Source organism: Convolutriloba macropyga, chromosome 8, assembly GCF_964194025.1.
Source record: "Convolutriloba macropyga chromosome 8, txConMacr16.3, whole genome shotgun sequence".
In the NCBI taxonomy this organism is placed as follows: Eukaryota; Metazoa; Xenacoelomorpha; order Acoela; family Convolutidae; genus Convolutriloba; species Convolutriloba macropyga.
This window is the reverse complement of record NC_134475.1, coordinates 20,366,808-20,394,499: the sequence shown is the minus strand read 5'-3', so window position 1 is coordinate 20,394,499 and position 27,692 is coordinate 20,366,808. Positions and strand designations below refer to the sequence as shown.

General features: G+C 36.6%; 4 protein-coding genes across 4 annotated transcripts in view; 2 read left to right on the top strand and 2 right to left on the bottom strand.

Annotated features, from left to right (window-relative positions):
- Positions 1–27,692, bottom strand: part of LOC142344573 (eukaryotic peptide chain release factor subunit 1-like) — a 271,614-nt gene that overhangs the window by 90,067 nt on the left and 153,855 nt on the right. The gene's annotated exons all lie outside the window — the stretch shown is intronic.
- Positions 1–27,692, bottom strand: part of LOC142344571 (putative H/ACA ribonucleoprotein complex subunit 4) — a 556,150-nt gene that overhangs the window by 374,606 nt on the left and 153,852 nt on the right. The gene's annotated exons all lie outside the window — the stretch shown is intronic.
- Positions 1–27,692, top strand: part of LOC142344569 (sodium/mannose cotransporter SLC5A10-like) — a 262,692-nt gene that overhangs the window by 185,705 nt on the left and 49,295 nt on the right. The window lies entirely within an intron of this gene.
- LOC142344566 (DNA-directed RNA polymerase III subunit RPC2-like) lies at positions 23,089–26,686 on the top strand. The gene has a single exon (XM_075396340.1). The coding sequence runs from the start codon at positions 23,176–23,178 to the stop codon at positions 26,566–26,568; it is 3,393 nt and encodes a 1,130-aa protein (XP_075252455.1). The 5' UTR covers positions 23,089–23,175; the 3' UTR covers positions 26,569–26,686.

Below are 27,692 nucleotides of genomic sequence, written 5' to 3'. Positions count from 1 at the left end.
CCTCGATGTCTGGCACAGAGTCAACTAAATGTGCAAGTGGATCAGGCAATTTATCCTTAATTCTCTTTGCTGGAAGGTACTGAAAACTTTGTAAATCACTTCTAATTTTAATGCGGTCACTGAACATGGTATGTCCACACTCCAATGTGATTGAACAGATGTTACAACTTTTATGAGGAATGCTGGTTTGTCGGCCCTATTCGTCCATACCAATCTCACTAACGGTAAAATCATTTGAAGCTGAAGTTAAAAGCCAAATTCCGTTTCCAAGGTTCTGTGCTCTTTCTGAATTGGGTGACGCAACCTTCTCTGTGTCATATTCTTTTAAAGCTGCAATTGCAAAAAGAAAATTGAGAGCTGCTAGAAACGAGGAGAATCCAAGGTAGGTTTTCATCGTCTCGTGACAGATTCGATATTGTGGCGATCCAAGGCAGTTGTCATACTAAGCCTTCGTCAGTACTGTTGTTTCCATTTGTTCTTCTGATTTTGCTAATTATTCTCCCTCGATTACCCACTGTAAGGCGTCAACAGAGTCCTTTTGCGGCATAGGGATTACGTTTGCACGATAGACATCAAACACTGTTTGGCTAGAGGCTAAGGGAACGGCTAGTGTCAGTAAAAGTCTGTCATCTACTGTCGAAATCTCTTGTACGAGTTTTGCATCGCAATACGAAAATTTATCAGTCATTGGTAATGCTAAAGTTAGACAATTTGGGGCGTTATTTTTGGCTATGATGAACTGAGTCGAGGATCTTAATCAAAAATTTACGTGGAACTAAAGAGATCGGAAGGCGTTTGTCAAGCAAAGTGGGGATTGCATTTATAACATTAATTCGAAATGAATATAAGGCTGCTCGGTAAATTATAATATCTGCTTAAAGAGTAAAAAGTAATGATGCGGCTGTGTCATAGTTGAAACTGAGTTGTTGTTGCGTTGCTTGCATCTCCATGCAGCTTGGAATTCCGTTCAAGTTATGATCGACCACTGCAATTTTTCCTCAACTAGTCTCAAGTTTCTGTTCTGGTTTTCTTGCATTCCGTTCTGAACTTTGTAGGGCGGTAATTTCTATGACATAGTCGATAAGGCTAATGAAATTGTTAGCTAATCGATGAATATTTTCCGACTTTTGAAAAAACAAGAGCCGAAAAATCCTGTAATTACTCAGCATCCTCCGCTGCTCATTGCAATTCCTGGTCCGAAGAGGCCAATTCCGGCGACTGCTGCTGCAATTGCGAGGAAGACGGCTCTCTTTTGTCAATATCTGGGGTCTCTTTGGACACTGGTAAGGAGTTTTTTGGACTCAATCATCAATTTGAGAAACTCACTTCCGACTTCTACTGTTTGATTGTGGATTTTTGGGGAAAACGGACTGAGAACTTGACATTTATGACTTTTTCAGTAATGAGAGTTTTTCCTTCCTCATAAATGATTATTCTGCCGGCTAGCAAATCTTCCGACTTGATTGGTTCCCAAAACAAAGGCCGAAAAGTACGATATTTATAACAAATGTAAGTCACATTTTCGTGTTCCAGTAAAAACAACTGTGTTTCAGTACAATCTTCTGCTGATATGGCCTTTCTGGGTGTTCAAGTTCGTTCTACTTAGCCTTCCGGTTTTTAATTGCTCATTTATTTAGATTTAGTTCATTCAGGCTTCTAGTTGTAATTTTCTCAATTTGGCACTTGTTTGTGTAAAATATACTTGTTTCAGATATATTCTACCTTTAGGTTACATGTCTTGATGGATGCGTTTATTGATATTACTGCTAAACATGTTTTAGTGTGTTGTGGTGTTTTTGGTTTGTTGAATGGTTTGTGTATGAGTAGCGGAACATAAGCTGGGGTTGAATTATGTAGTGTTTTCATGTTTTTTAGATTTTTTCAGAATATTTTATTACCAATATATGTATTAGTATCACTGTCCGACCGGTTAATATCACTCTGGGATCTTGTAGAAACGAAACAAGGTAGGTTTTAAGGAATCGGGTTCACTGGTCCAGTTTAATCACCCAGAGTGTCATATTGAATTAATTGATAGTAGTGTAGAAGACGCAGAAGAAGGTTGAGACTGGGACATAATGTTATTATTAATATTCAATTTTTATCAAAATTATTGGGGATTGTTATTCGGAACGATAGTTTGAAAAAAATTCCACAATTGTCAGATAATTACATTGAATCGTGGATGTTGCTCAGTATGTGATTTTTCTGCCTTTCTTGCGAAGTTTGCCGTTGCCTGTGACTGAATGGGCGTATCCAGCGTTTGTTAAGACTTCTGAATCTCGGAAGGTTTATCGTGCGAAGAAAGAATTCATGAGACTGGCAACAAAGAACGTGGAGACCTCAGAGTTGGCTGTCAATTGTGAGGTTTTGATATATTTAGTGGAAGTGAAGTTAGATGGAGTTATGGAAGTTCAGGAGAAAAAAATTCCATTTCAGCAAATCATGCATCAGGAATTGGTTCCTCTTCATGTCGAGTTCAGTGCTTCTGCAAAGCATAAAAGTCGTGTGAGGACGCAATTTGATCGCCTGAAAGCTGCTGAGTTCTTCTTTCCTCGTTCTCTGGGTGGTGTTGATGTTTGCGTTTATTGATATTACTGCCAAATATGTTTTACAGTGTTGTGGTGTTTTTGGTTTGTTGAATGGTTTGTGTATGAGTAGAGGAACAGTAGCTGGGGGTTGAGTTATGCAGTATTTTCATGTTTTTTCTTATTTTTCAGAATATTTTATTACCAATATATGTATTAGTATTACTGTCCGACCGGTTAATATCACTCTGGGATCTTGTAGAAACGAAACAAGGTAGGTTTAAAGGAATCGGGTTCTCTGGTCCAGTTTAATCACCCAGAGTGTCATATTGAATTAATTGATAGTAGTGTAGAAGACGGAGAAGAAGGTTGGGACTGGGACATAATGTTATTATTAATATTCAATTTTTATCAAAATTATTGGAGATTGTTATTCGGAACGATGGTTTGAAAAAAATTCCACAATTGTCAGATAATTACATTGAATCATGGATGTTGCTGAGTATGTGATTTTTCTGCCTTTCGTGCGAAGTTTGCCGTTGCCTGTGACTGAATGGGCGTATCCAGCGTTTGTTAAGACTTCTGAATCTCGGAAGGTTTATCGTGCGAAGAAAGAATTCATGAGACTGGCAACAAAGAACGTGGAGACCTCAGAGTTGGCTGTCAATTGTGAGTTTTAGATGTATTTAGTGGAAGTGAAGTTAGATGAAGTTATGGAAGTTCAGGAGAAAAAAAATTCCAACTCAGCAAATCATGCATCAGGAATTGGTTCCTCTTCATGTCGAGTTCAGTGCTTCTGCAAAGCATAAAAGTCGTGTGAGGACGCAATTTGATCGCCTGAAAGCTACTGAGTTCTTCTTTCCTCGTTCTCTGGGTGGTGTTGATGTATGCGTTTATTGATATTACTGCTAAATATGTTTTACAGTGTTGTGGTGTTTTTGGTTTGTTGAATGGTTTGTGTATGAGTAGCGGAACAGTAGCTGGGGGTTGAGTTATGCAGTATTTTCATGTTTTTTCTAATTTTTCAGAATATTTTGTTATCAATATATGTAATAGTATCACTGTCCGACCGTTTAATATCACTCTGGGATGTTGTAGTAACGAAACAAGGTAGATTTTTAGGAACTGGATTCACTGGTCCCGTTTAATCACCCAGAGTGTCATATTAAATTAATTGATAGTAGTGTAGAAGATGGAGAAGAAGGTTGGGACTGGGACATAACGTTATTTTTATTATTCATTTTTTCATCAAAATTGTTCGGGATTGTTGTGATAAGGAGAAGGAGAAAAAGAGGAAGATGTGCGGGAAGGAGTTCAGAGAGGGAAGAGATTGAGAGGGAAGAGGAAGAAGGTGAAAGAGGGAAAGATGTGCGAGAAGGAGTTCAGAGAGGTAAGAAATTGAGAGGGAAGAGGAAGAAGGTGAAGTGATGGAGACGGCAGTATAAATTTTTATTTATATTTAATTTCTTTAATTAACTCATAGACTTGAATTTTGCTATAGGCACTGAGTTGTATCTCGAGGTAGTTTGTTTTATTATACCGACTAAAATGCAGGGTGAAATGATGAAAACTGATAAAAAATTTTCAAAAGGTGCTACTATTGTCTTAGTATTCAGTATATATCAAACTTGTTTTTGGAGAGTCAGGGTATAAGTAGGAGATAGAAGAAGGAATTAGTGAGGCAAAGTGTATAGGTAAATGTCTGTGAAGGGATTAATTGTGTGTTCACGGCGTTGTTTTGTGTTTTGTTATATGTGTTTGAACAATTAGCGGTCGTTGTAGCATGTTATTTAAACGTCCTGAGCATTAATTGCATAATCGATTCAATTGGTGTGTTTTCTTTCAGTTGATTGTCCATTTTCCCGCTTCACTTTGAATTTAACTGGCCTGAATACTGATTTGAAAAAAAAGTCCACAATTGTTAGATAATTAAATTGAATCATGGATGTTGCTCATTATGAGATTTTTCTGTCTTTCTTGCGAAGTTTGCCGTTGCCTCTGACTGAATGGGCGTATCCAGCGTTTGTTAAGACTTCTGAATATCGGATTTTTTTATCGTGCGAAGAAAGAATTCATGGGACTGGCAACAAAGAACGTGGAGACCTCAGAGTTGGCTGTCAATTGTGAGGTTTTGATGTATTTAGTGGAAGTGAAGTTAGATGGAAGTTCAGGAGAAAAAAATTCCAACTCAGCAAATCATGCATCAGGAACTGGTTCCTCTACATGTCGGGTTCAGTGCTTCTGCAAAGCATACAAGTCGTGTGAGGACGCAATTTGATCGCCTGAAAGCTGCTGAGTTCTTCTTTCCTCGTTCTCTGGGTGGTTTGCAGGCAACTGTTGAGAGATAAACATCAATATTATCAATGTAATTACAAAAATGTTGGGTATTTGGGTACGTCTGTTTGTAGTTTTTGTTGTTGTTATCAGTTGTAGAGCTTCTGTTGTTTGTTATTTAGGTCCAACCGTGAGTTTTTGCCATTTTTCGTGAAGAGGATGGGCGGCAAAGAGGTGCATTGTACCTTTCTCCGTGCAAATCTTAGCGCAAATGTGTGTGCCGAGTTGGGACACGAGTTTAACAAGGACATTTACGCTGAGCATGATGTCGTTTACAATTCTAATACGACTGTGTTCGGCTGGTGTGGGGGTCGAAGTTTGTTGTCTGTTCACTCTCAGTGCGTTGTACTACATTTTAACTGGTCAGAAGTGAGGTATATATTGTATATTATCAAACTTTTTGTCATTTCGGAAATATTTAATAAAGGTTTAATTGCCGAGTTGCAAATGGTGCCCAAGCATAACGTTTATGCTTTACGTTTGACTATCGAGGCTAAGATGCGTTCGACTAAGTTCACTGAGCTTTTTCAAGAAATTTCACGATGTGGTAATGCTCTAGTGGCCTAAATTGGGTGCTATCAGCTAGGACTGACGTTTTTCGCTTTCGGAAGTAGCATTTTAGTGATTTTGAAGAAGCTTAACAAGTGCTTTGTTCCGCATTTTTGGGGTATTTGCTAGATTTTTGATTGTGGCTCGTCATGTTTGAGACATAAATTGACATAGATTGCAGATATTTGATTTTAAATGATAATTGTGGCTCATAATATTACTTGATATGATGGTGGCGTTTTTTTCTTTAGAATTTCGGGCTAAATTTGTTCAAATCTGTGCAGATTCTTTTCAATTTTTTCAACATTTTCGCATTTCTTTACAATTGTATGGGTTTATTAGGCTGAGAAAAAATATCAAAGAGACTGAATATTAGATATGGGCTCATAAATTGGCTTTTTGGTACTATCTTCTCCGGTCAAAATCTGGCACTATTTTGGCTAAATTGAGAAGTGTTTGGTAGGCTTCAGCGTTTTGACGTTGTTTCATCATTTTACATAACAATTTTCAATATTTTTAATTTGAGCGTGTTGAACTTAACCATCTAAATGTTTTATGTTTATGATATCAGGGTTTGGACCATTTTTGTAGACTTTATAAACATGTTCGTGAAATTTCAAAAACTCTTCAAAATCAGGGTGGTCGCCGTCACTCAAATTTTAAAATGCCTGGATCAAGCTCAAAACTTCTCATTCGCGTTATCGTTTCAAAAAACCCTGCAGCGCAAAAATTTGGTTGGCTCCAGATTTTTTTTACTGTTTATGTTTTTGCTGCGGTGAACCTGGGTTTTTGAAAAGGCTCAGGTAGAGGATAGGTTATTTGCTATGAGGCTATGTTAAACATGCGCAAAATAGTTCAAATGGCCGTGGTTGGACTGCTCATGAAAAGGAGTAACTAAATAAATATTAATATTGGACATATTTGGGTATTAAGATGCATTTTTGATCACTTTTTTAAAGAATTAATCAAACATTTTTGTGATTTTCAGTAATTTGACAGTCTTTTCTCAGCTTGTAATGGCACTAGGGACTAGGGGACCGGGACTGCACATTCTGAGAAACATACTTGTAGGAAGACTAATGATATAATTATTTCTGTCAGAAATTAGTATTTTCGATTTAAGAGGGAAATAACTAAATTTTTGCTAGAAAAATCGGGTCAATTTTCAAGCTTATTTGGTCTTCATGGCTGGTACTAGGATAAGGTGGGACTAGTTTTTATGGTACTATTAGGCAGCGTGGGAGGTATACTATTTGTAGGGGGTATACTTGGCATCAGTTGGGTCAGAAGGGACAAAAATTGACAAAGTTTTTGGAGCAATGAAATGAGCTTGAAGCGCGATTTTGTTTTTTGTCGTTTTTCAACATACATTCAGAGTTAACGGGTTCTGATGGTTGTATGAGGTTTTAACATGTTGATGGCACCTGGGAGTAGCTGTAGGAGCCATTTGGGCAGATGTTGCTATATTTTGAGAAATAATTTAAAATGATTTTTGATCAATTTTAATAGGGCTTGGAATTTTTGTCGTAACTCAATTTTTATTAATTTTTGACCAAATTTTTTGGTTTTGGGATGTCAAGCGTTAGCAACAAAATAGTCCAGAGCTATAAAATTGGTCAATTGTGGGATTTTTTTGGAGTTCTTCGTGAATTCGAGTGGGTTCGGAAAGTGTTAAATTTCAGGGTGCTCGACTTCACTCAATTTTTAAAATGCTACAAATTGCTTCATTTTTTAGAGGTCACTTTTTCTTCTTGAAAAACCCAGCAGCGCAAAAAAGTGGATTGATCAGGGTACTTTTGACAAAATTAGGACTGTTTTTCTGAGGTGAGCCTAGGGTTTTTGGAAAAGTCATATTTGGGTTCAGTTTAGAATACATAGAAGAGTTTGGAATGGATTGATTAAAACTGGGATTGCTTTTACTGGACACTGGTTTTCCAGAACACTAGGTTAATTTAGGTTTGCAAGAGTGATTCTTGAGATATATTAACATTACTAGATTTTGATGTCAAATTTTGTGGAATTTTAGGCGATTTTTGGACTTATGTTTGAGGCATAAATTGACATAGTTTGCAGATCATTGATTTTATATAAAAATTTAGGCTCATACTAGTACTCAAAAAGATAGTGGCGTTTTTTTCTCTGGAATTTTGGGCTAAGTATGATCAAAAATGTGCAAATTTTATTTTTTAAATTTTTCCGATATTTTTGCGTTTGGCTGGGAGAACTAGGCTGGGACAACTGTCAAGGAGACTGACTATTAGATATGAGCTCAAAAATTGGCTATTTGGTACTATCTTTCTGGTAAAATCTGGCAAAAGTCTTCAAAATCAGGTTGCTCGCCGTCACTCGAATTTTAAAATGCCTGGATCAAGCTCAAAATTTTTCATTCGCGTCATCGTTTCAAAAAACCCTGCAGCGCAAAAGTTTGGTTGTTTTCAATGGATATGGTTGAACTGCTCATGAGTGGGAGTAACTGAATAAAAATCAATATTGAACATATTTGGGTATTAAGATGCATTTTTGATCACTTTTTTAAACAATTAACAAAAAATTATCTTGATTTTCAGTAATTTGACAGTCTTTTCTCAGCTTGTATTGGCACTAGGGGGCTGGGACTGCATATTCTGAGAAACATACTTGTAGGAGGACTGGTGATATAATTGACTTCTGTCAGAAATCCGAATTTTCAATTTTAGAGGGAAAAAAGTAAATTTTTGCTAGGAGAGTTGGGTCAGTTTTAGAGCTTATTTGGTCTCAAAACCTCATGGATGGTACTAGGATGAGATGGGACTAGTTTTTATGGTATTACTAGGATGAGGTTGTACTAGATTTGTAGGGGGTATACGTGGCATCAGTTGGATGAGATGGGACATAAAATGACGAAGCTTTTGTTGTAATGAATTGAGGTTGAAGCGCGATGTTAGTTTTTTGTCATTTCTCAACATATATTTAGAGTTAACGGGTTCTGATGGTTGTATGAGGTTGTAACATGCGGGTGGTAGCTGGGAGTAGCGGTAGGAGGCATTTGGACAGATTTTGGTACATTTTGAGAAATAATTTACAATGATTTTTGATCAATTTCAATAGAGCTTGAAATTTTTGTCATAATTCAATTTTTATTAATATTTGACCAGATTTTTTGGTTTTGGGATGTCAAGCGTTAGCAACAAAATTATCTAGAGCTATAAAATTGGTCGATTGGGGGATTTTTGTTGAAGTTCTTGGTGCATTCGAGTGGGTTCGGAAAGTGTTAAATTTCAGGGTGCTCGACTTCACTCAATTTTTAAAATGCTCCAAATTGCTTCATTTTTTAGAGGTCACTTTTTCTTCTTGAAAAACCCAGCAGCGCAAAAAAGTGGATTGATCAGGGTACTTTTGACAATATTAGGACTGTTTTTCTGAGGTGAGCCTAAGGTTTTCGGAAAAGTCATATTTGGGTTCAGTTTAGAATACATAGAAGAGTTTGGAATGAATTGATTAAAACTGGGATTGCTCTTACTGGACACGGGGTTTCCAGAACACTAGGTTAATCTAGGTTTGCAAGAGTGATTCTTGAGATATATTAACATAACTAGATTTTGAGGTCAAATTTTGTGGAATTTTAGGCGATTTTTGGACTTTAAGAACATGTTGCTCAGGCTTCTTGGGCTTTGGGACGGGTAGAGGGTACTGCTAGACTGTAATGGGTCTGTACGTATTAACGGATGTAGATGGTTGTGGGTTGAGTCTCGGAGACTTGACATTTGAGCTATAATAACGTCGTTAAAATCCAAGTTATCCTAGCCACTGGCGAAATCTGGAAGACTTAAATGCTGAATTCCTGCACTGCTAGCACTGAGTCGCATGTGGATTGGTTATAGAATTTAATTTTTGTGACTAAACTGTAGACAAAACGTTCAAAAATGGGGTCAATATTTGGTGGATATCTAAATTTGTCGTCTGTAATCAATATTTGGTGGATATCTACTTTTCAAATGATGTAATTTGAATCAGTAAAGACTTTTTCCACTTAATACAGCGGTAGCCAACTTGGGAGGCAATTACCGTGGATTGTTCCCGCAGCTTAGAGTTCAAAAGTAGACAGAATGATATTCTGGAATGGAGTTTGCTGAAGATTTCTGCTCATAAAACTTTTTATACTTCAAGTATGCTGTGGTCAGTTTTTCCTGGTTTTCCCCAAAATTTTGCGTCATGGCATCTTGCAATTCGTTCACGAAGTCAATGTTTACTGCTATTGCATCCACTACTTTTCTGAAAGCAAGGGAACTTGCTTTTAGGTTCTCTTGCTTTTAGGTTTTCTTTCTGAGAACCTAAAATCAAGGGGTTTGATAGCTTCTCTGCCACCGAATAAAGATGAAGGAAACAATTTATCACTGAATGGTATGACGTATTATGATTGAATGTTGCAAGTGGAACGTTTTTGTGCCAGTCTGTCCATTGTTCCTCAGCATTAAGTTTCAGAATGCGTAATAAAGGTCCATGTGATCGCTATACTGTTCCGATTGATTGAGGGTGCTTTAGTGAGGCATGGTTCAACTTTACTTCTAATAAACTTGCTAATTCGGACATTAATTCTGAAGTGAAGTTTGTTCCCAAGTCGCTAAGTATTGTGTGAGGAATGTAGCTGTGTTGGAAGAACACTTTTACTTGTTCTCGAGCTACCGTATTGGCATATCCGTTGCATATACTTAAATTAAAAGGACTTAAGAGGGCCTACTAAATCAATTTGGAGAAAATTTCCTGGGTATGATTGTAGTGGACGGACTGGTTGCAATTTTGGTGTATTATGGATTTTTTGATTTTTAGAACTCTGTTTAATTGAGGGCAAGTGATGCAGTTTTTAATGAAACTAATGAAGTGTTTAGTGAAACCTGGGTTACAGAAACGCTTTTTAAACTCATGAATTGATGCCGAAATATTCTGACTTCGGCATCGAATCTAGGCTCCAAATTTCACAATCAATTCTGTTTGTGAATTATGGAGCCTAGATATAGTCTCTTTCCACAAATGCCTAGGTACAAAGAATCGTTTTTGAAGTAATTTTCCTGTATCATCATAGAAACTCCGGTATAAGACATTCCCTTCAAGAATAAATCTATTCAGGCTCTTGTGATCTTTCAAATTTTATTGAAGGCTTCCCTAAGTCTGATTGTTGAATGTTTTGCTGAATCCAGCCTATTATTGTTCTAATATCAGCGTTTTTGTAGATCTTCTCCTGAACCAGGACTATTTAAGCTATCTGTGGGGTCCGGAAATTGATTATAATGGGTTTGGATACTGAATTGAATTTATTTCTTGCTTTCTTTGAAGTTTAACTAGACCTTGAACTTCTGTTATGGGGAGATTACACTGTCAATTTTTTTATTTTTCATAGAGTCCGAGTCTTTTGTACACGTCAAGTTTGTCATATTTTATTTCATTGCAAAAATTTTTAGTATCAATTAACATGTTTAGTTCAACGTCAGGATTTCGTGCTACTGTGTCTATTTCTATTTCTCTGACTGGAATACTGTCTGTTAACTTCAAGGACATTGTTGATCTTTTATCTTTCTCTGTTCTATAGAAGCAATCTGCTGCGTAATTTACGCGTCCAGGAATGTGAGCAATTACTATGTTAATGGCAAGTATTTTGTCTGAACAATACCAAGGAGATTGGGGTATTACTTTTGACTGAAAGAATTATGTAAGACTGTTGTTGTCTGTGAGTATAATTACTTGTTTGCTTGATCCTCAACTGTAATGAGAAAAGTAGTCACGCGCATATTTCAAAGCTAGGAACTCCTTGTAGTAGATAGAGACTTTAATTGCGTTGCGTTAAACGAATGAGACCCAAACGGTACGGGCGCGTATGTTTTCTTTTCTTTCCCTCCAGTTTTGTTTACATAGTCATCCACCATTTGTACAAAACTTGAATCGTAGTTACTAACGTCATGAAGATTCACATACTGTAGACCGGTTTTTCGTAATCGCAATGTTACATTTGTTGCTTTCATTAAATCCTTCTTTTTTTTTACTTGTAACGCCTTTACGTGCTCATCTGTAGTTTCTAATACTGCGTCTCTCTTCAGGAGCTTGTAAGAAACGTTTTGTCACCTAGATTAGGGATGTAATTTTCGAAGATTTTCGTGAAGCCTATTAATAGCTTTAGATGCTTTGTTGTTTTTCGGCATTTTGAATTTATAAAGGAGTTTAGTGATTTTCGACTATTCTGGTGATATTCTTTCTGCACTAATGTTATTTCCAAGGATTTTTATTGAATGAATTGCTATTTCAAACTTTTTGGGTGACAATTTCCGTCCTGATTGACGTATACAAATAAATATTTCTCGTAAAGAGGGTACCAATTGTTCAAAGTTTGTTACTGCATTACCAATGTCATCAATAAACTGGGTACAATTCCCAGAGGCTAAGCACAGGTCCAAGTAATTTCTAATGAAAGAACTAAATCCAGTTACTGACTTATTTTATCCCTGGGCAAGACATTTATATGCATAACTCATCGAAGCAAAGTGAACTGCTAATAGTTGCACTGATATATCGTTTGCCATTTGCACACTGTGGTATGCTTGAGCGCAATCAAATTTCGTAAACAACTTTTTCCCAGCAAACTAGTTTATTGCATCCCTCATATTCGAGATAGGGAAGTTCGTTTTCGCATATTCATTTTTCAGCAAATGATTTACTTTTCTCAAGTCAATTAACAGTCTAAATCTGCCTGAGTTTTTTCGTTGTGCGAAAAGCGGACTACTATATCTTGGTTGAGAGAAAGTCGTTATCAATCCGTAGTAATTCATAAAAGCTAGCTCTACTTGCAGCTCATTTCGCAATTGGATAGACGCTGGGGTGCCTTGCTCATAAATCGGTATACTTCTTTCTGAAGTAAACATTTTTTTCAAATCTGCCGTGTATCCGACCTCAAATCTGTGTTTTGCAAAGATATGAAGATATGGCTAAATTCAACCACTAATTTGATTACTACAGCTTTTTGCTCATCATTGAGGGCTGATTTCTTCCGCAAAAATATGCTCAGAAAATTGATTTTGTCCTGATGGGTCTAATTTCTCCGTTTCTTGCAGCTTTAGAAACTGCTCAAAAATTTCTCTTTGCAAGGGCAACAAATTTGTCGGTTAGGGCACGTTTCAGGCGTTTGGAACCACAAATTTTTGTATTCTGGAGTCGGTTTGGCTGGTTGCGCTTTTTTGGTGTATCCATTACTTGACATTATTAACAGGTTTATTTCTGTTAAGTCACTTTTAATCAGTTTTGCAACATTTATTAATTGAAGTTCTTTTTCTAGCAGTTTTTCAGCTTTGTCAGTCGTTAAAAATGAGAATTTAGCTATTTCCTTGCCTTTATTTATAGTGACTGTGTGCTCAGTAATGTTTATTACATAGATGTAAAGAAAGTTATTTTCAGCAACTTTACTTAAAGAGGACGTTAATATTACTTCGCTCTCCTTTTCAAAGATTTCATTCGGATTTATTACTCCACAAGGTCGGTGATTCTAGTTTGTGCAAAAGCCTGCATTTTAAAACTGTTCGTTGATTTGGTTGTAATGTTTGCTTTGTCTGGTTGTAAACTCCAATTCTTTTCCGTTTAACTACTCTCCTGGGTTGCTTTTTTGGCTGTATTTCGTTTATTTGTAAAGTGTGATTAGGGAACTTAATATAGCTTTGCCCTGGGCAGATACTAAAATTATGCTTAACAAAGAATCAATTGCTTAATATTACTGGAGTGGTGAAACTTAAAACTAAGAAACCTTCATTGAATATTTGTGTGCCCAATTTAAATCTAACTTTAATTGCTTTATCAATTTTAACTATATTTCCGTTTGCCGTTTTAACTTTATCTAGATCAGTCCTTTCTATTTCGGTTATTGAATTATTATTAGCTTCAATAAGTTCCTATTAAAACTCACCGCTTATCAAGTTTGCATATGCCCCTGTATCAATAAGTGCGCGTGTATCTAATTCTTCATTAAATTAAATTTCAACATATGACAATGTTCTGCCTAAAAGTGTGGAAAATGCTGAGTAATTGTTGAACATGTGTTACTGGCACTAGTGAGGTTTGAGCTATTTGTGTTGGGAAATGAACAGATTAACTCAGTTTACTTTTGCAACCGTTTCTTTTGCGTTCTCTACGCTTTTTGTTATTTTCGTTATAAACCGGTTCTATTACTTTATCTAAATCAGGACTAGACGTGATTTCGCTACAATAATTAACTGCATTTTGTGGTTTTTATAATTTTTTGGAATTGTAAAATTTAATGGCTTTTTTATGTTCTGTTTTTGATAAAAATGGATAATTCTTACCTCTCATACTTCTGTTCTGAGGTTCTTTTGCGCGGTTAAATTGATTTGCTAGTTGACTAACATATCGGTTTTGTGCTTGTGTGGGTCTATCATAAACTATTCCTTCAACGAAAACTTGCGGGGGTATTTTTTGTTGGGAACCAATAAATAGGTCTATTAACGTAAGATGGGTGAGCAATTGGGGGCTATCTGAAGGTTCATACCAATAATTCCGAGTTTGTTTATGCTCATTACAGTGAAATGGTCGAGGAGCAATAAAATGTGGTCTAAGCTCTCGATAACTTTAAAAACGGGATTCATACTGTTGCTGGGGCCAATGGTTCAGATGAAATTGACTTTAATTTGGCTGATATTGACGGAAATTTGGCTGACAATTTTTATATTGTGGGCAATCAATTGGTCCATAACATTGTCTGTAAATTTGTTGGGGTATTGTGGTGTAAAAAATTTTTCTTTGGCTTTGTTTTTATGTCTCATTTTTGGTTGCTATTTTCTGTGCTAGTTTCTGTTCGAGTTCCTTTTGATTCGAGATTACACTTATTGCTTTTAACATTTTTCTGTGTTTGTTTCAGCTATTTCATTATATCCGTCACCAAAATACTCTTCTATGTTGCACATCTCCTTTATTGCAATCTGTTGGCTCGCTGAGCTACAGAACTGATCTATTGTTTCCGTACCTGACCTTTCGAACAGTTTAAATGTTTGCCAATTTGGCATGGACTTAATAAAGAAGCGCTTTATTTGTTCATTTTTAGGACTTTTTGACATTTGAAGGGCAGAAACCCTTGCTGCTGTCTCTCTTTCAAATCTACGGGCTTCAAAATCACCTGCTCTTTTTTGGCGCTGTTACTATTTTGGGGTGCTGGATATGCTTTACTAGCCTCCGTTCTTAACTTTACTAAGAAGTTTTCACTGTATCCTTATTGATAGAGCTTTTGCTTCTCTAACTTTATTTTTCCGATCTCTCTCAAGTCACCTTGTGTGAATCCATTTTTTAGAGTTATTCTACTATCTGCAGAAGTTAGCCTGGTAGCCGCTGGTTGGGTTAAGAAGCATCTTAAAGCAACTCCTTTTAAATGTAGCTGCAGAAAATTTGGTTGTTGTAGCGCCGCAATTCCTGCAACTCCGATTCGACCCATTGTTAATTGATCAAACTCGTTGAAATTGTCTATATATAATCCAGAAATGGATGAATGTTAATTTGCGCGTGTGCTTTTTTGCTTTTTACCCATTGGGGTAATATAATTTTTGTTCAATCAGTCTTATTTCGTTCTAAGGTATTAAATACTTAACTTACTTTAATCAGGAGACTATCTGTTAGCACAGATAAATGAAATGAAAAACAACTGTCCTAATTGATTAATGAGTAGCACAAAAATTGAGAAAAGGAAACCACCGAAACCATGTGTTAGAAAGAAAATAATGGTGGGCCATTTACGAACTGATGCCGTTCGAACCGTCGGACTGTTAACGTTGAAGCCGTATGAGCCGCCAAAATCTCCCCATTAAAGAGTGCCCCTTAGTTTAGGAAAAATTGTGAGAGGTCCTGTTGAAGCGGCACTCAGATAGGCAACAGCATAATGACCGAAGTCGCTGTTTGGTTCATTAATCTCCAGAGCTGATTTAATAATTTTGGTTTGCCCACTCTTAATAAATGTTCAAGCTTTGATTTCAGTAATTTACTTTATTTTGAAGTCATCAGGTAATCAGTGGTGATGTTATAAAAGTTGAGATTACTATCGGATTGAAGTTTGTTTCGAATAAGGCCAAATTTGTGTACTTTTTGATTTAGACTTTTTGCTATCCATTAGATTACAAGGGGTTCATCGTAATTATCCAGCACATAATTTACAATAGACTTATGAATTGAAAAATTGAAAGCGATTACTATCATAATTTGCGTTTTGTCACTTTTTTGTGTGTAGTTAAAAATATTTCATTCAATACGTTCAACAACATTATTATTAGCTGGGAGAATGTGTTCTTTATAAATTGCATAAATAAAGCACAAGAAAAAATTTTACAAATTCTTTTACTCGCAATACCCTCGTTTGTAATTACCTTGTGGCGTTTTTGTCCGTTGTGGCGGTTGTGGTTGAGTTTGTTCCAGTTCTTTTCAAAAGAAGCACTTTTGAATTATTGCGTCACTTTGTAAGTTTCCGCCCTTTCTTTTCTTTGTTGCTGGTTTCTGCAGTTTTGTGACGCCCGACAAAGATGTCGTAGATGCTTGCTGAAGGTTTTCAAGATAATGAAGGGAAGGAAATAAAGAAAAGAATCAAATGAATGAAGATTTATCAAAATTTGTCAAACAATTAATCGGAATTTCGATCTTTTAAGCTGGGAAACTTTTAAAAATTCCTGTCGCCAGCTTACGCACTGACTTTTAGAGTGTCGTGGTGTTTTTGATTTTAATTTTCGGTGGAATTTACTTGAATAATTGGCATTGTACAAGGATTTATTTAGTTGTTTCACTGTGCGGTTTTTAGCAGATAAATTTTGAATAAATTTAGCTAGTAATAGCCTTTTATGGAGCGGTTGGAATGCGTGATATATCCACTAAATTGCCTTGTATTTTAAATCTTTACTCGATCGCAGTTTTGCTCTAAGGAAGCCTGATTTAACTTAGTATTTTAAAATGAATTTTTTAGTTCAATCTCAAATTGTTTTAGAAGAGATTATACTTAAGTTTTCAGAGATAGAATAATAAGTTTCACGAATATTGTTGATTTTGATTAGCAACTGATCGTCAGGCTGTTTCTCCGGTGTTCTGGTGGTCGTCGTTCCGCAGGGCTGTATCTTGAGTTGTATTGGTCCTTCGTAATTATTTACTGATCTACAAGGTGGGCAATTTCCGGCTATTGTACGTCTCTTGATTTATGTTATGTACATATACAATTTCCGTATTAGCACCTACTTTTTCAGAATAATTACTTCACCAAGTACATAACTCCTCACGACTTTATCTACCAAATATGCAAATTCACCGTCAGGGAACTTAAAAAGGCAAATATTGAGGCTTTCAGGTACTTAATATGTTTATCAGTAAACTGTCAATCTGCGGTTGTTTTTAGTAAACATAAACAAAAAGTGGTTACTGGCCTAGATGGAATTACTGGCTAGATATGGCCTTGAGATCTGAATATGAACTAAATTATAGCACTTTATATGGATATTTAAAGGGAAATCATCACGTAATTATGAGGCACGTAATGGGGGCGTGACACTATACTTAATATTAAAATTTAAAAAATTCATTGTTGAAACAATTCGACGCAATGTGGGAGGTGTTTGGCGAACCATTGTGGTTACCTCTGATTTAGAATTGAAACCTACGGCCTACTTGAAAGAATTCTAAATGATACCTGAAAGATACATAAAAATATTGCTAATTCAGAAATAATTCATTTTGTTTACCCTAATGGATCTATTCTTTTTAGGTCCCCAGCTTATTGGGCATATAACTTTTATTTGCACCAAGTATTGATAGGGTCTGAAATATTGCTAGCATCTGAAATATTGTTAGCATCTGAAATATTGTTAGCATCTAAGATACATTTACTTTAATTTTAGTTAGTAGACAATATCCGCGGTTTCTGAAATGGTTATTGTTTTAGTTTGAAAAATAAGACTAAATTTCTCCGCGACGAGGTTTGCAGTTTTTATCGTAGATCTGTATGTATTATTTTAAAATTTCATTTGATTATTATATGCAGTTACTATTTTGTACTTGAATTTTTGCTTGCTCTTAAATTTCTTACTAACGTTATGCAGCTGAACTCTTGGTAGGAGTTTACAACTGAAATTCAAATGATTATTATTATTATTATTAGATTAATCCCAGTGGTGAAAATTGCCGGTGAAATTCGCAGACGTACCAAAACAGAGAATGTTTATGATACCTATCCTAACTAAGAAAATGTTAAAGCACTCGTTTGGTTATCCATTATTGCACTAAAAAAGCGCCATCTTTATAATAGGTAATGATCGTGTTACTATGCTCAGAATTATGCTGTAAATATGCTCAGCTCTTCATTTTTCATTGAGCCAAAAATGAAATATTTGTAATTCTGGGAAAGCGTACTTTTGTGGTTGCGATAGATTCATATGAAGTACCAAGTGCCACTGAGGCGTTGCGATGCGCCGCGAGGAATGGCCACAAGTCCAGATTAAATATTTTGAAGTGTGGTATTCTGAACTCAGGTTATGTTAAAAGTAATTTACCATTTTACTGTTCTCAGTGTTTTCTGTATACCCCGATAAAAAAATGACTTTTCGATTTGACTAAATTTATTGTCTATATAAGCAGTTGTATATTTAACCAAAAGGCGTAAAAAAATATTTTCAACATTACAAATATTTCAACAAACATTTCAAAAAATAGTTACTGGGCTGTGTCCATTTTTATAACTAAAAATTGTAGTTTTCTAACTTGAATGCTCAAGTTCCGGTGAACTCGAAAGATTACAGTCAGGAAAAAAATCTTTTCAAATCCTCCATCAGTTTTGTTGTTTTAATCTTTATTATTCGTAAACATAGAGATCTAGTTAGATTGTTCAATTTATCAGCTGTGGCATGGACAAAAGATTTGTTAGGATCATTTGTCAACAGTTGATCCTGGAAGGTGATCATTTTGTATAAGGTAGTTTACAGCTGAAAGCTTCAAATTACTATTAAATGCAGGTTTCGTATGGTTGATGTAAATCAAACTTCCACAATTGAGCATATGTCAAGTCGGCGTTGAATACCTAAAACATTTTTTGTTGGTTTTCAAATTTTCGAAAAATTATATATCTGAAAAATGATGACTTCAATCCCCAATTCAACTCCCGTTCTAAAAATAAGATTAAATTTTTTATAGCGTGATAATTATTACGACCGAGTCACTGAAATGCGATAACATAATTGAGATAAAAAGAGTTTCTAAAGTTTTAGTTGGTAGTTGAAGCTTAATTGTGTTTATGGTTTTGCCTCCTACTGGATTACTCTTTATACCATATATCAATAATTGTTATGCTAAAGTACTTGCATTCGCCTTTCTAGTAACAGTTTTATTGTCAAATGTTAAAGTTTCCAAATCATTGGTTTTTTCCTAGAATTTGGTATGAACCTATTTTATTCTGTTTTCTCTGCTTTCAATTTGCCTCCATAAATTTCCAAATAAAAGCAAACTTTCTTAAGATCATCTGATAAATCATGTTTGACTAAGTGGTCAAATTTATCGGAAGAAGAAAACAAGTAGCCATTAGCATATTGTAAAAGCTTTCTGTTAGGATTCAATGAGATTTCAAAATAGTTACCTTATAAACTAAAAAGTAACAGACAAACCACAATTTCCCTTCGCACGCCTTGTTCCACTTGGTACTATTTAGAGTATAGATCATTAACAAGTACCCGTTTATAACTACCGCATAGATAGTGTTCAGTTAAATTTTTTGCCGATGGAATAAATTTATCGCCCTTCACTTTTTACAGTAGCTTCGATTGAGAGATAGAACCAAAAGTGTTTTGATGGTCCAATAAGACTGCACTAATAAGCGCCCCTTTTGTTATCAAGTTTTCTCGATTTAAATTGGTTGGTAATAGTGAGGCATCGGTTGTTTTCTGAATTCGAACGGTTTTTGACTAACTATGTTTTGCTGTTGAGATAATCTGATAATTGTGTATTCATTATGTTCCTAACGTTTGTGGAAAATGCAATACTGATTGATATAAGTCTGCTGCTAATATCTTCGGAGCAATTTATTTTTTAAAATGTGTGTATCATTTCCCACTTTCAAATGGCTTGGAAAATTTGTTGCTGCAAATATGTAAGACATGGAGCCATTGCGCACATCGTGTTTTTAATTGCCTAGGAAAGCTGCTATATTTGGAATCAACCGTTGTATTGACGAGGGCATGAAAACCTCTTCAATCATTTGAAAGTTAAATCGTGCTCGATCAGTTGTCTCAATTTTATAAGAAGATGCCTTTTTTCATTTGTTTATCGGAGCTAGTTTATCGTCTATTATTTATCTAAGAGATTTTCAAAGTTGTATAATTGTTTGATACCCGCAAGGAACTTCCTGAGTTGTTTTCTGTGTCTTTTTTGTTTGCGGTTATGAAAACATTTCAAGCTTTTTTTTGTTTAGCTTTTTCTGCGATTGTTGAGAATTTTCTGTTTGGTTTTAGTTAATTACATTAATTTTGTTCAGTATGTCAAACCTTAAAGATATAATCTTAAACATAATTTTTCTGTTGTTTTTTGAAAACCAATAAACGGAGTTCGAAGCATTTGTTTTTCACACTGTCCAATTATGATGCTAATAAAAATTGAAACTTATCGAAACTACTGAGACAGGACGAGTATGATACATGCCGTTAATGAGATGCTAAAGATAGCCTGAATATGGTTTAGCAGTTGCAAATTTGTTCATGATTTGAAATTCTGACTTTTGTTTTTAACCATTGACTTACTTATGAACTGATGGTAGTACTCAAGGTCGAAACGTCCTTTTGAGCAGTTTTCGTTGAACATCAGTCCCTCAACCCTGTCCAAACTAGAGACACCTCCCTCACTTCCACACTCCACTTCTTGTTAGATTGCAAGATTCTCTGAGTCGATTCCGGTAATTTACCGGCTGTGTTTTTTTGTCATTGAAATTTACCATCAAAAATCACAATCACCATTTGAGTGTTGTTACAAGTGTTCATTTTGAATGTAACGGTATCTGATTTGTACAATATGGTGTAGCTTTGTGTGCATCACTGGCTTTAATAATAGCAAATAGGTGGATCAAATTGGTAGAGCCGTCTTTGCAAGAACCAGAGCTCGATGAAAATATCTCTAATTGTGATCGAAACGGGAATACGAAATATTGGCTTTCTGAGAAAAAGGAGTAGAATCTGAGTTGTGCAAAAACTGGTACCACGCAAAATACCGAAAAAAAAACAAGAGGAATATGTCAATATGCAGGACGTTGTTTCGATATGTACGTACGGCCTTAATCAGCAGCCAACGGGGAAAATTGAGGGAAAAAATGTTCAAAAGATGACTGGATTACCTTATTTAAACAATTTGTGTTGGCCTGGACGAGTACATAAGATTTGCAAACCCAATAACCAGATTAATGACAAACCAACTTAAACGAGAAGTTTACTGAACATTTGCAGGTGTGCATTCCTTCAGTATAAGAAAAAAGATGTTTAGGGATGGTTCACTGTTTTTAATTATTGGTTGGTCTTTGATGAGGTGCTTGGAAAGAACCAGACAGGATGGACCGAAAACTTTTATCCAGATGAATTGTCTTCGAAAACAGTGAACCACGATGTAGATAAGATAAAAACTGGCAGTAAAGATCAATTGAAAATAAAACTAAAAAAGTATGAAAAAACTAGACTAGATCTCATGAATTAAACCAAAATTTTTTCTACAATACAGACAACCATTTACAAAATTATGTAATTAAATTGAGAAAATCATGTGAATTGCAAATGGCGCTCACAACGCGAACACGATCATGCCTCCACGCCTTAAAAATTGTCGTCGATGGAAACTTGAAGTCACACGTGGTATATGAAATATCATGCATTGGATGCGGATCCATCTATGTTGGGACAAACTGGCGTTTTACCACGAATAATTCAGTACATAAAAGATTAATTTACAGTTGGGTCCAGACCATGATGATTGTTGTGTCACCACGAGTAGTATATATGTTGACAAGTTAAAGTCACCACCCCCCCCCCCCCCCCTCCGAAATCATAGACCCCCCTAATGGTATGTTTACAATAATTGGGGGCTATAGGTTATCTGACCACTAAGGGGGGCTTTTTTGGGAAAGACTCAAAGTATATCTGCATGGCGAAAATTTGCAAAACTCCAAGAGGGATGCGTAAGGTTAGGGCAAAGTTCGGATTACCCTGGAGATAAAAAACATGGCAAAAATAGAAAAATCCGGAAAATTATGTTTTGTATTGATAATAAAGAGGTAAAAACAGTTTTTGAAGAAAATGATAGCAGATGTAAATATGAAGTAAATAAATGGAGAATGTTGTGGAGAATTGTTTACTTTTTGTTTCCTAGAATTGTTTACTTTGTGGTCTCTGACAAATGTAAATTCATTCTCGTTTTATCCTGTAACAGTTTTTGACAGTTTTAACCTGACAATCAACGTAAAATTCGAAAATGTTTAAGAAATCAGAAATAATTTTGAATTCAGTTTATTTATTTATTCTACTTTATTGCTCTGAAAGAACGTAAATCAAACTGTCGTACTTTGATTGTGTTCTTTAAAATACCTTCTTTAAAATACCCTTCAACATAGCCGAGGAGAAATAAACAAGCTAAAGTCGGCTAGTATGGACCAAAAAATTTGTCCATTGAACAAAATTTTGCATAATCTGGTGATTAAAGTATTCAAAATATGCAAAATGTTTATGTAAAATTACAGTGTTTAAAGTTTTTAGCATTATTTCTGCACCCGCTAGACAGGAAATCAAGTCTACCTGTAACATTATTTGCAAAGGTGGAAACTGCAATAGCAATCAGAAACTAACAAACGTGGACAACTGAATTGGTTCTAAACCTTGAAGAACTAATTTCAAATCCTACTTTTTTACTACTATTGGGAATCATCAACTTGAACATTTAAATTGAACATTGTCGTAACCGTGCGTTCAAATCAGCAGCAAAATGTAAATTCTATGGAAGTGATATTGTGTGATCGTATCTTTAAAAGATGATTAAAATAGTACAAGTTATATGCCCAATAATTCCATATTTTGGTACGTCTATTTGTTGAGACGTCACGGTTCTGAGAGCCTAATATGGATTGTTTTGATTTCTAGTTCTAGGAAAATTGAAGTTGTTTAATTGCTCTCAAAAGAAGTTTGTTGCAATTATATTTGTACTGTCGGTCTTTTTGTGCGATTTTTTGCATTATAGTTTTCGTCCTCAAAATGTGATAAACGGTAGCGCCCACTGGGCATTAAGTGCTCTTAGACCTTTCAGCTCACTAGTCTTCAAGTATGCGATTCGCAGAATCTGTTTTGGAGAGTTATACTTATGGTGCGAAGGGCGGTTCTTAGAGATTGACCCCCCCCCCCCCCACTGTTGCCACCCCATCAGCCCCCGGTGCAACCCCCCACCGCTGCGCTCACTTACGCTAAAGCTAGCCTCACTAAACCGTGCCTAACTACTGACGAAGCCAACCGCTCGGTGGTCGTTTGATAGCAATTCGCCTGACGTTAGTTGGTTATGTTTTTACTTTTTTTACCCACATTCTCCTGGTGCGTTAAAATTTTTCGCAATTGTGCAATTGTCGTAAAAAGCCATTCTTGCCTCAAATTTTGTTCATATACAACACCTAGCAACCTGGTTTTTTTTCTCGTGCAGCCATATTTGATTGATATGTGGTTGTCATATGAATCAACTGGCTATAGTTGAAGTTAATGTTCTTTGGATTTGAGAAATGGATGAGAAGACACAGTCAAAGTTGGAAGAGAAATGGAGATTAGTACCTGCTTTTCTGCAAGGTCGTGGACTGGTCAATTTGCACTTGGACAGCTTTAACCATTTTATCAGTGTTGATATTCATAAAATTGTTCAGGCGCATTCTAAGGTGACTTGCGAAGCAGATGTAAATTGGTATCTGAGATACCTATCGGTTAAAGTCGGGAATCCGGAATGCGAAGAAGGATATGGCATCAAGAAAAGCATAACACCTCATGAATGCAGGTTGCGAGACATGACGTACGCAGCCCCAGTGTATGTTGATATTGAGTATGTAAAGGGTACTCAGCGAGTAATCCGTCAAGATTTGTTGCTTGGTCGACTGCCTATAATGTTAAAGAGCAATAACTGTGTTCTATATGGGAAAACAGCTGCTGAAATGGCAAAGTTGAATGAATGTCCTCTTGACCCGGGTGGTTATTTTGTAGTTCGAGGAACTGAGAAAGTTATTTTGATGCAAGAACAACATTCAAGGAATAGAATCATTTGCGATATGGATCCCAAAGGTAATCCAACGTGCAGTGTTACTAGTATGACTTACGAAAAGAAAACACGAACGGCCGTATCTCTTGTACATTCGAATTTCGTTGTTCGGTCAAACGTTTTCTCCGAAGACATTCCGTTTGCTATTATGATGAAAGCTTTTGGAGTTGAATGTGAACAGTTTTTAGTACAGCTTGTAGGAGTGGAGCCCAAGACATTAGCTCTTCTTGCACCCTCTCTTGAAGAATGTCACAAAAATGAAGTTTTTACAGAAACGCAGGCTTTAGTTTTTCTTGGAAAGAGATTGAAGTCCAAAATTAGTGTCTTGGGTGTACCTGGTATGCGTCAGAAAGCATTTCCGAAATCCGAAGAAGCGCGTGAACATCTGTATCAGAACGTTCTCTGTCATATTGCTGCTCCGGAGTACGACTTCTACGACCGGGCTGTTATTCTGGGTATGATGGTAAGACGTATCATTATGTGCATGGATGATCCCACGTTGTTGGACGACCGTGATTACTACGGCAACAAAAGACTTGAATTAGCGGGCTCATTTGTTTCTCTCTTGTTTGAAGATTTGTTGCTTCGCTTCAATGGAGAATTAGTGCGGGTCGCCAACACCGTTATTCCAAAAACCCGAGCTCAAGGCTTCGATGTCGTTCGATACATGAGGCCGGATATCATAACCAGTGGACTTGAGATGTCAGTATCTTCTGGAAATTGGACATTGAAACGTTTCAAAATGGAGCGTCAAGGTGTTACACAAGTTCTATCTCGTTTGTCTTTCATTTCTGCTCTCGGTATGATGACAAGGGTGAACTCTCAATATGAGAAAAGTAGAAAAGTGAGTGGGCCACGAGCATTGCAACCTTCACAGTGGGGAATGTTATGTCCTTCTGACACACCTGAAGGCGAAGCTTGTGGACTAGTCAAAAACTTGGCGTTGTTGGCTCACGTCACAACTGATGTTGATGAAAGCAGTCTTGACGTGTTTCTCAACAATTGTGGTCTAGAAAACATCAGATTATTAACAGGTGCTTCCGTTTTTCACCCTGATAATTTTATTGTTACGTTAAATGGATTGGTTAAAGGACTAACCAGTGATCCAAAGCTGTTTGTTGATGATTTTCGTAGATTAAGACGAGCTGGCTACATAAATCCTTTCGTATCAATAAGCACAAACTATCATACTAACACAATAAACATTGCTTCTGACCAAGGGCGAATTTGCAGACCTTATATCGTGGTAAAGAACGGCGAATCGACCGTGAAAGATCGTCACTTGAAAGACCTTGCTAGAGGCGTGCGAACATTTAATGATTTCGTTAAGAGAGGTTACATCGAATATTTAGATGTTAACGAAGAAAATGACTCACTGATTGCTTTATATCCTCAGGATATAATAGCCGAAAGTACACACCTTGAAATTGAGCCGTATACAATTTTGGGAGTTTGCGCAGGTTTGGTGCCCTACCCACATCATAACCAGTCACCTAGAAACACGTACCAGTGTGCTATGGGTAAGCAGGCTATGGGCACCATAGCATATAATCAGCGCAACAGAATCGACACTTTGCTCTACAATTTGGTTTACCCACAAATACCGATGGTTAGAACTAAAACAATTGACTTGATAAACTTCGACAAAGTTCCAGCGGGCCATAACACAATGGTCGCGGTAATGTCTTACAGTTGTTACGACATTGAAGATGCATTGGTCATCAACAAAGCGTCTCTAGATAGAGGATTCGGACGGTGTATTGTCTATCGGAATCAGAAAGTTTCTGTCCGGAGATACGCTAACGGGACTGGAGATAAAATAAACGGTCCTCTAATTGACCCTGTCACTAAGCAACCAATGTTCAGGCATCAGATTTTAGACCAAGATGGCGTTGCGTTTCCAGGCCAAAGGTGCCTAGATCGCCACGTGACTGTCAACAAGAGCATGCCAGTTCTCACTCAATCATCACTTTCAGGAGTCGCGGGTGCATCAAGTGACGTTACCCAGAAAGTTGACTACAAAGACTGTCCTACAGACTACAAAGGACCAGAACCGTCGTATATTGAGAAAGTCATGATAACATCCAATAGCGAAGATTCCTTTCTGATCAAGCTTTTGCTTCGGCAAACTCGTAGACCAGAAGTTGGGGATAAGTTTAGCAGTCGTCACGGGCAGAAAGGTGTATGTGGTCTAACAGTACAACAGGAAGATATGCCTTTTACTGAACAGGGAATTTGCCCAGACATTATCATGAATCCGCATGGATTCCCATCTCGAATGACGGTCGGAAAACTGATAGAGTTGCTGGCGGGAAAATCGGGTCTCATTGAAGGAAAGTTCAAGTATGGAACTGCGTTTGGTGGGGACCAGGTTGACGACATAAGCAGGGTGCTAATACAAAATGGGTATAATTACCTTGGAAAAGAGTTTCTGACCTCCGGAATAACCGGAGAACCATTGGAAGCCTACATATACTTCGGACCGTTTTACTACCAGAAGCTTAAGCATATGGTACTGGATAAAATGCATTCTCGAGCTAGAGGACCAAAAGCTGTGCTGACCCGTCAACCAACTGAGGGACGATCTCGAGACGGTGGATTGCGATTGGGTGAAATGGAAAGAGATTGCCTGATAGGTTACGGTGCTAGCTTGCTTCTGTTGGAGCGTCTCATGATTTCGAGTGATATGGCCGAAATTGAGGTGTGCGGTAATTGTGGCCTTTTGGCGTATTCTAATTGGTGTCATTTTTGTAGGTGCTCGAAAGATGTCGCGAAAATACGGATTCCGTACGCATGCAAGCTGCTCTTTCAAGAGTTAATGGCAATGAATGTTGCTCCAAGGCTCAAACTTGAAAGTGTCTTGGATTAAATTGTGCAAGCTTTCCTTGTGTTACTGAATATTTTGAGTTAAAGAGTTTATTTATGAATTCTATTTTGTGTTAATGAGAATATCTAAAGAATACTTCAATTAATTTGTATTTTTCAAATAGCAGCGGAGTGTTAGGAAAACTGTTCTTCCGTCTTGACTTCGGATGAATTTCCCTCTTGTTCAGCGGAGGAGAGTTAGCCATTTTAGAAAATTCAGTTTATAGTTTGGAAAGAAATGTGTTTTGAATCAATTTTCCTGTCGTTGGAAGTAATAGGCTGAGTCTGTCTATTGTCCATTATTTTCCCTGAAGTTCTTTTTTCCTACAAACTTTTTTAAGCATTTGAGAAGGCTAACAAAGTACCATCAGGCAAATAAAATGTAGAATTCAACTCCTGACCTAAACCAACATCAAGCACGTATGAGAACAATATATACTGCCCGTCAACTAGAGTAGCAGACAAGTTTTTTTACAAGTACCTTAGGGCTCAGAAAGCTTTAAAACACTTATTAATATATAACCGTTTGAAAATCTCAAGCGTACGAAAACCCACGTACGAAAACCCAAAAATAATTCTGAATATTAATTCTCAATTTCAGTTATTGGTCTGTAAAATATAAGTTCCCCTTTTATTGACCTAAATGAACATCATTGATCGCTAAAAGACTAAAAGATTCTGGTGAGGCGGTAACATTTGGATTGTTTGGGCAAAAGTGGCAATTTTGCTTCACTTCTTCAATTGCTCTCGAACGAACATCGTGCTTGTATCTTAGTGGACAATGCCAGTGACTCGAATTCGGGAGATCGCAGGTTCGAACCCCACCCTGGTTTGAAGTCTCTGCACCCATAGATTTTCTGTAGCCCCCTCTCACTTACCTCCCTCTTAAAACCTCTCGTAAGCAATTAGTCGGTTAATGTTTTTGACTCTCTCAAATTGTAAGCTGTCAGCTATAATTGAACTATTTGAACCTACTGTGATCCTCATATGAAAAGCAGAATACTGTCACAGACTAAATTGTTCATAGTTGAGCAAATAAAAAATATTTGTTTGCTATATTTATGTTTTAAAAAATAAAATGTTCGTATATTTGTCGACTAATCCTATTAGTTGATGTGATGTCTTGAT

Bases quoted from the DNA above. Each gene is read 5' to 3' on its own strand.
- LOC142344566 (XM_075396340.1), top strand. From the start codon at position 23,176: ATGGATGAGAAGACACAGTCAAAGTTGGAAGAGAAATGGAGATTAGTA.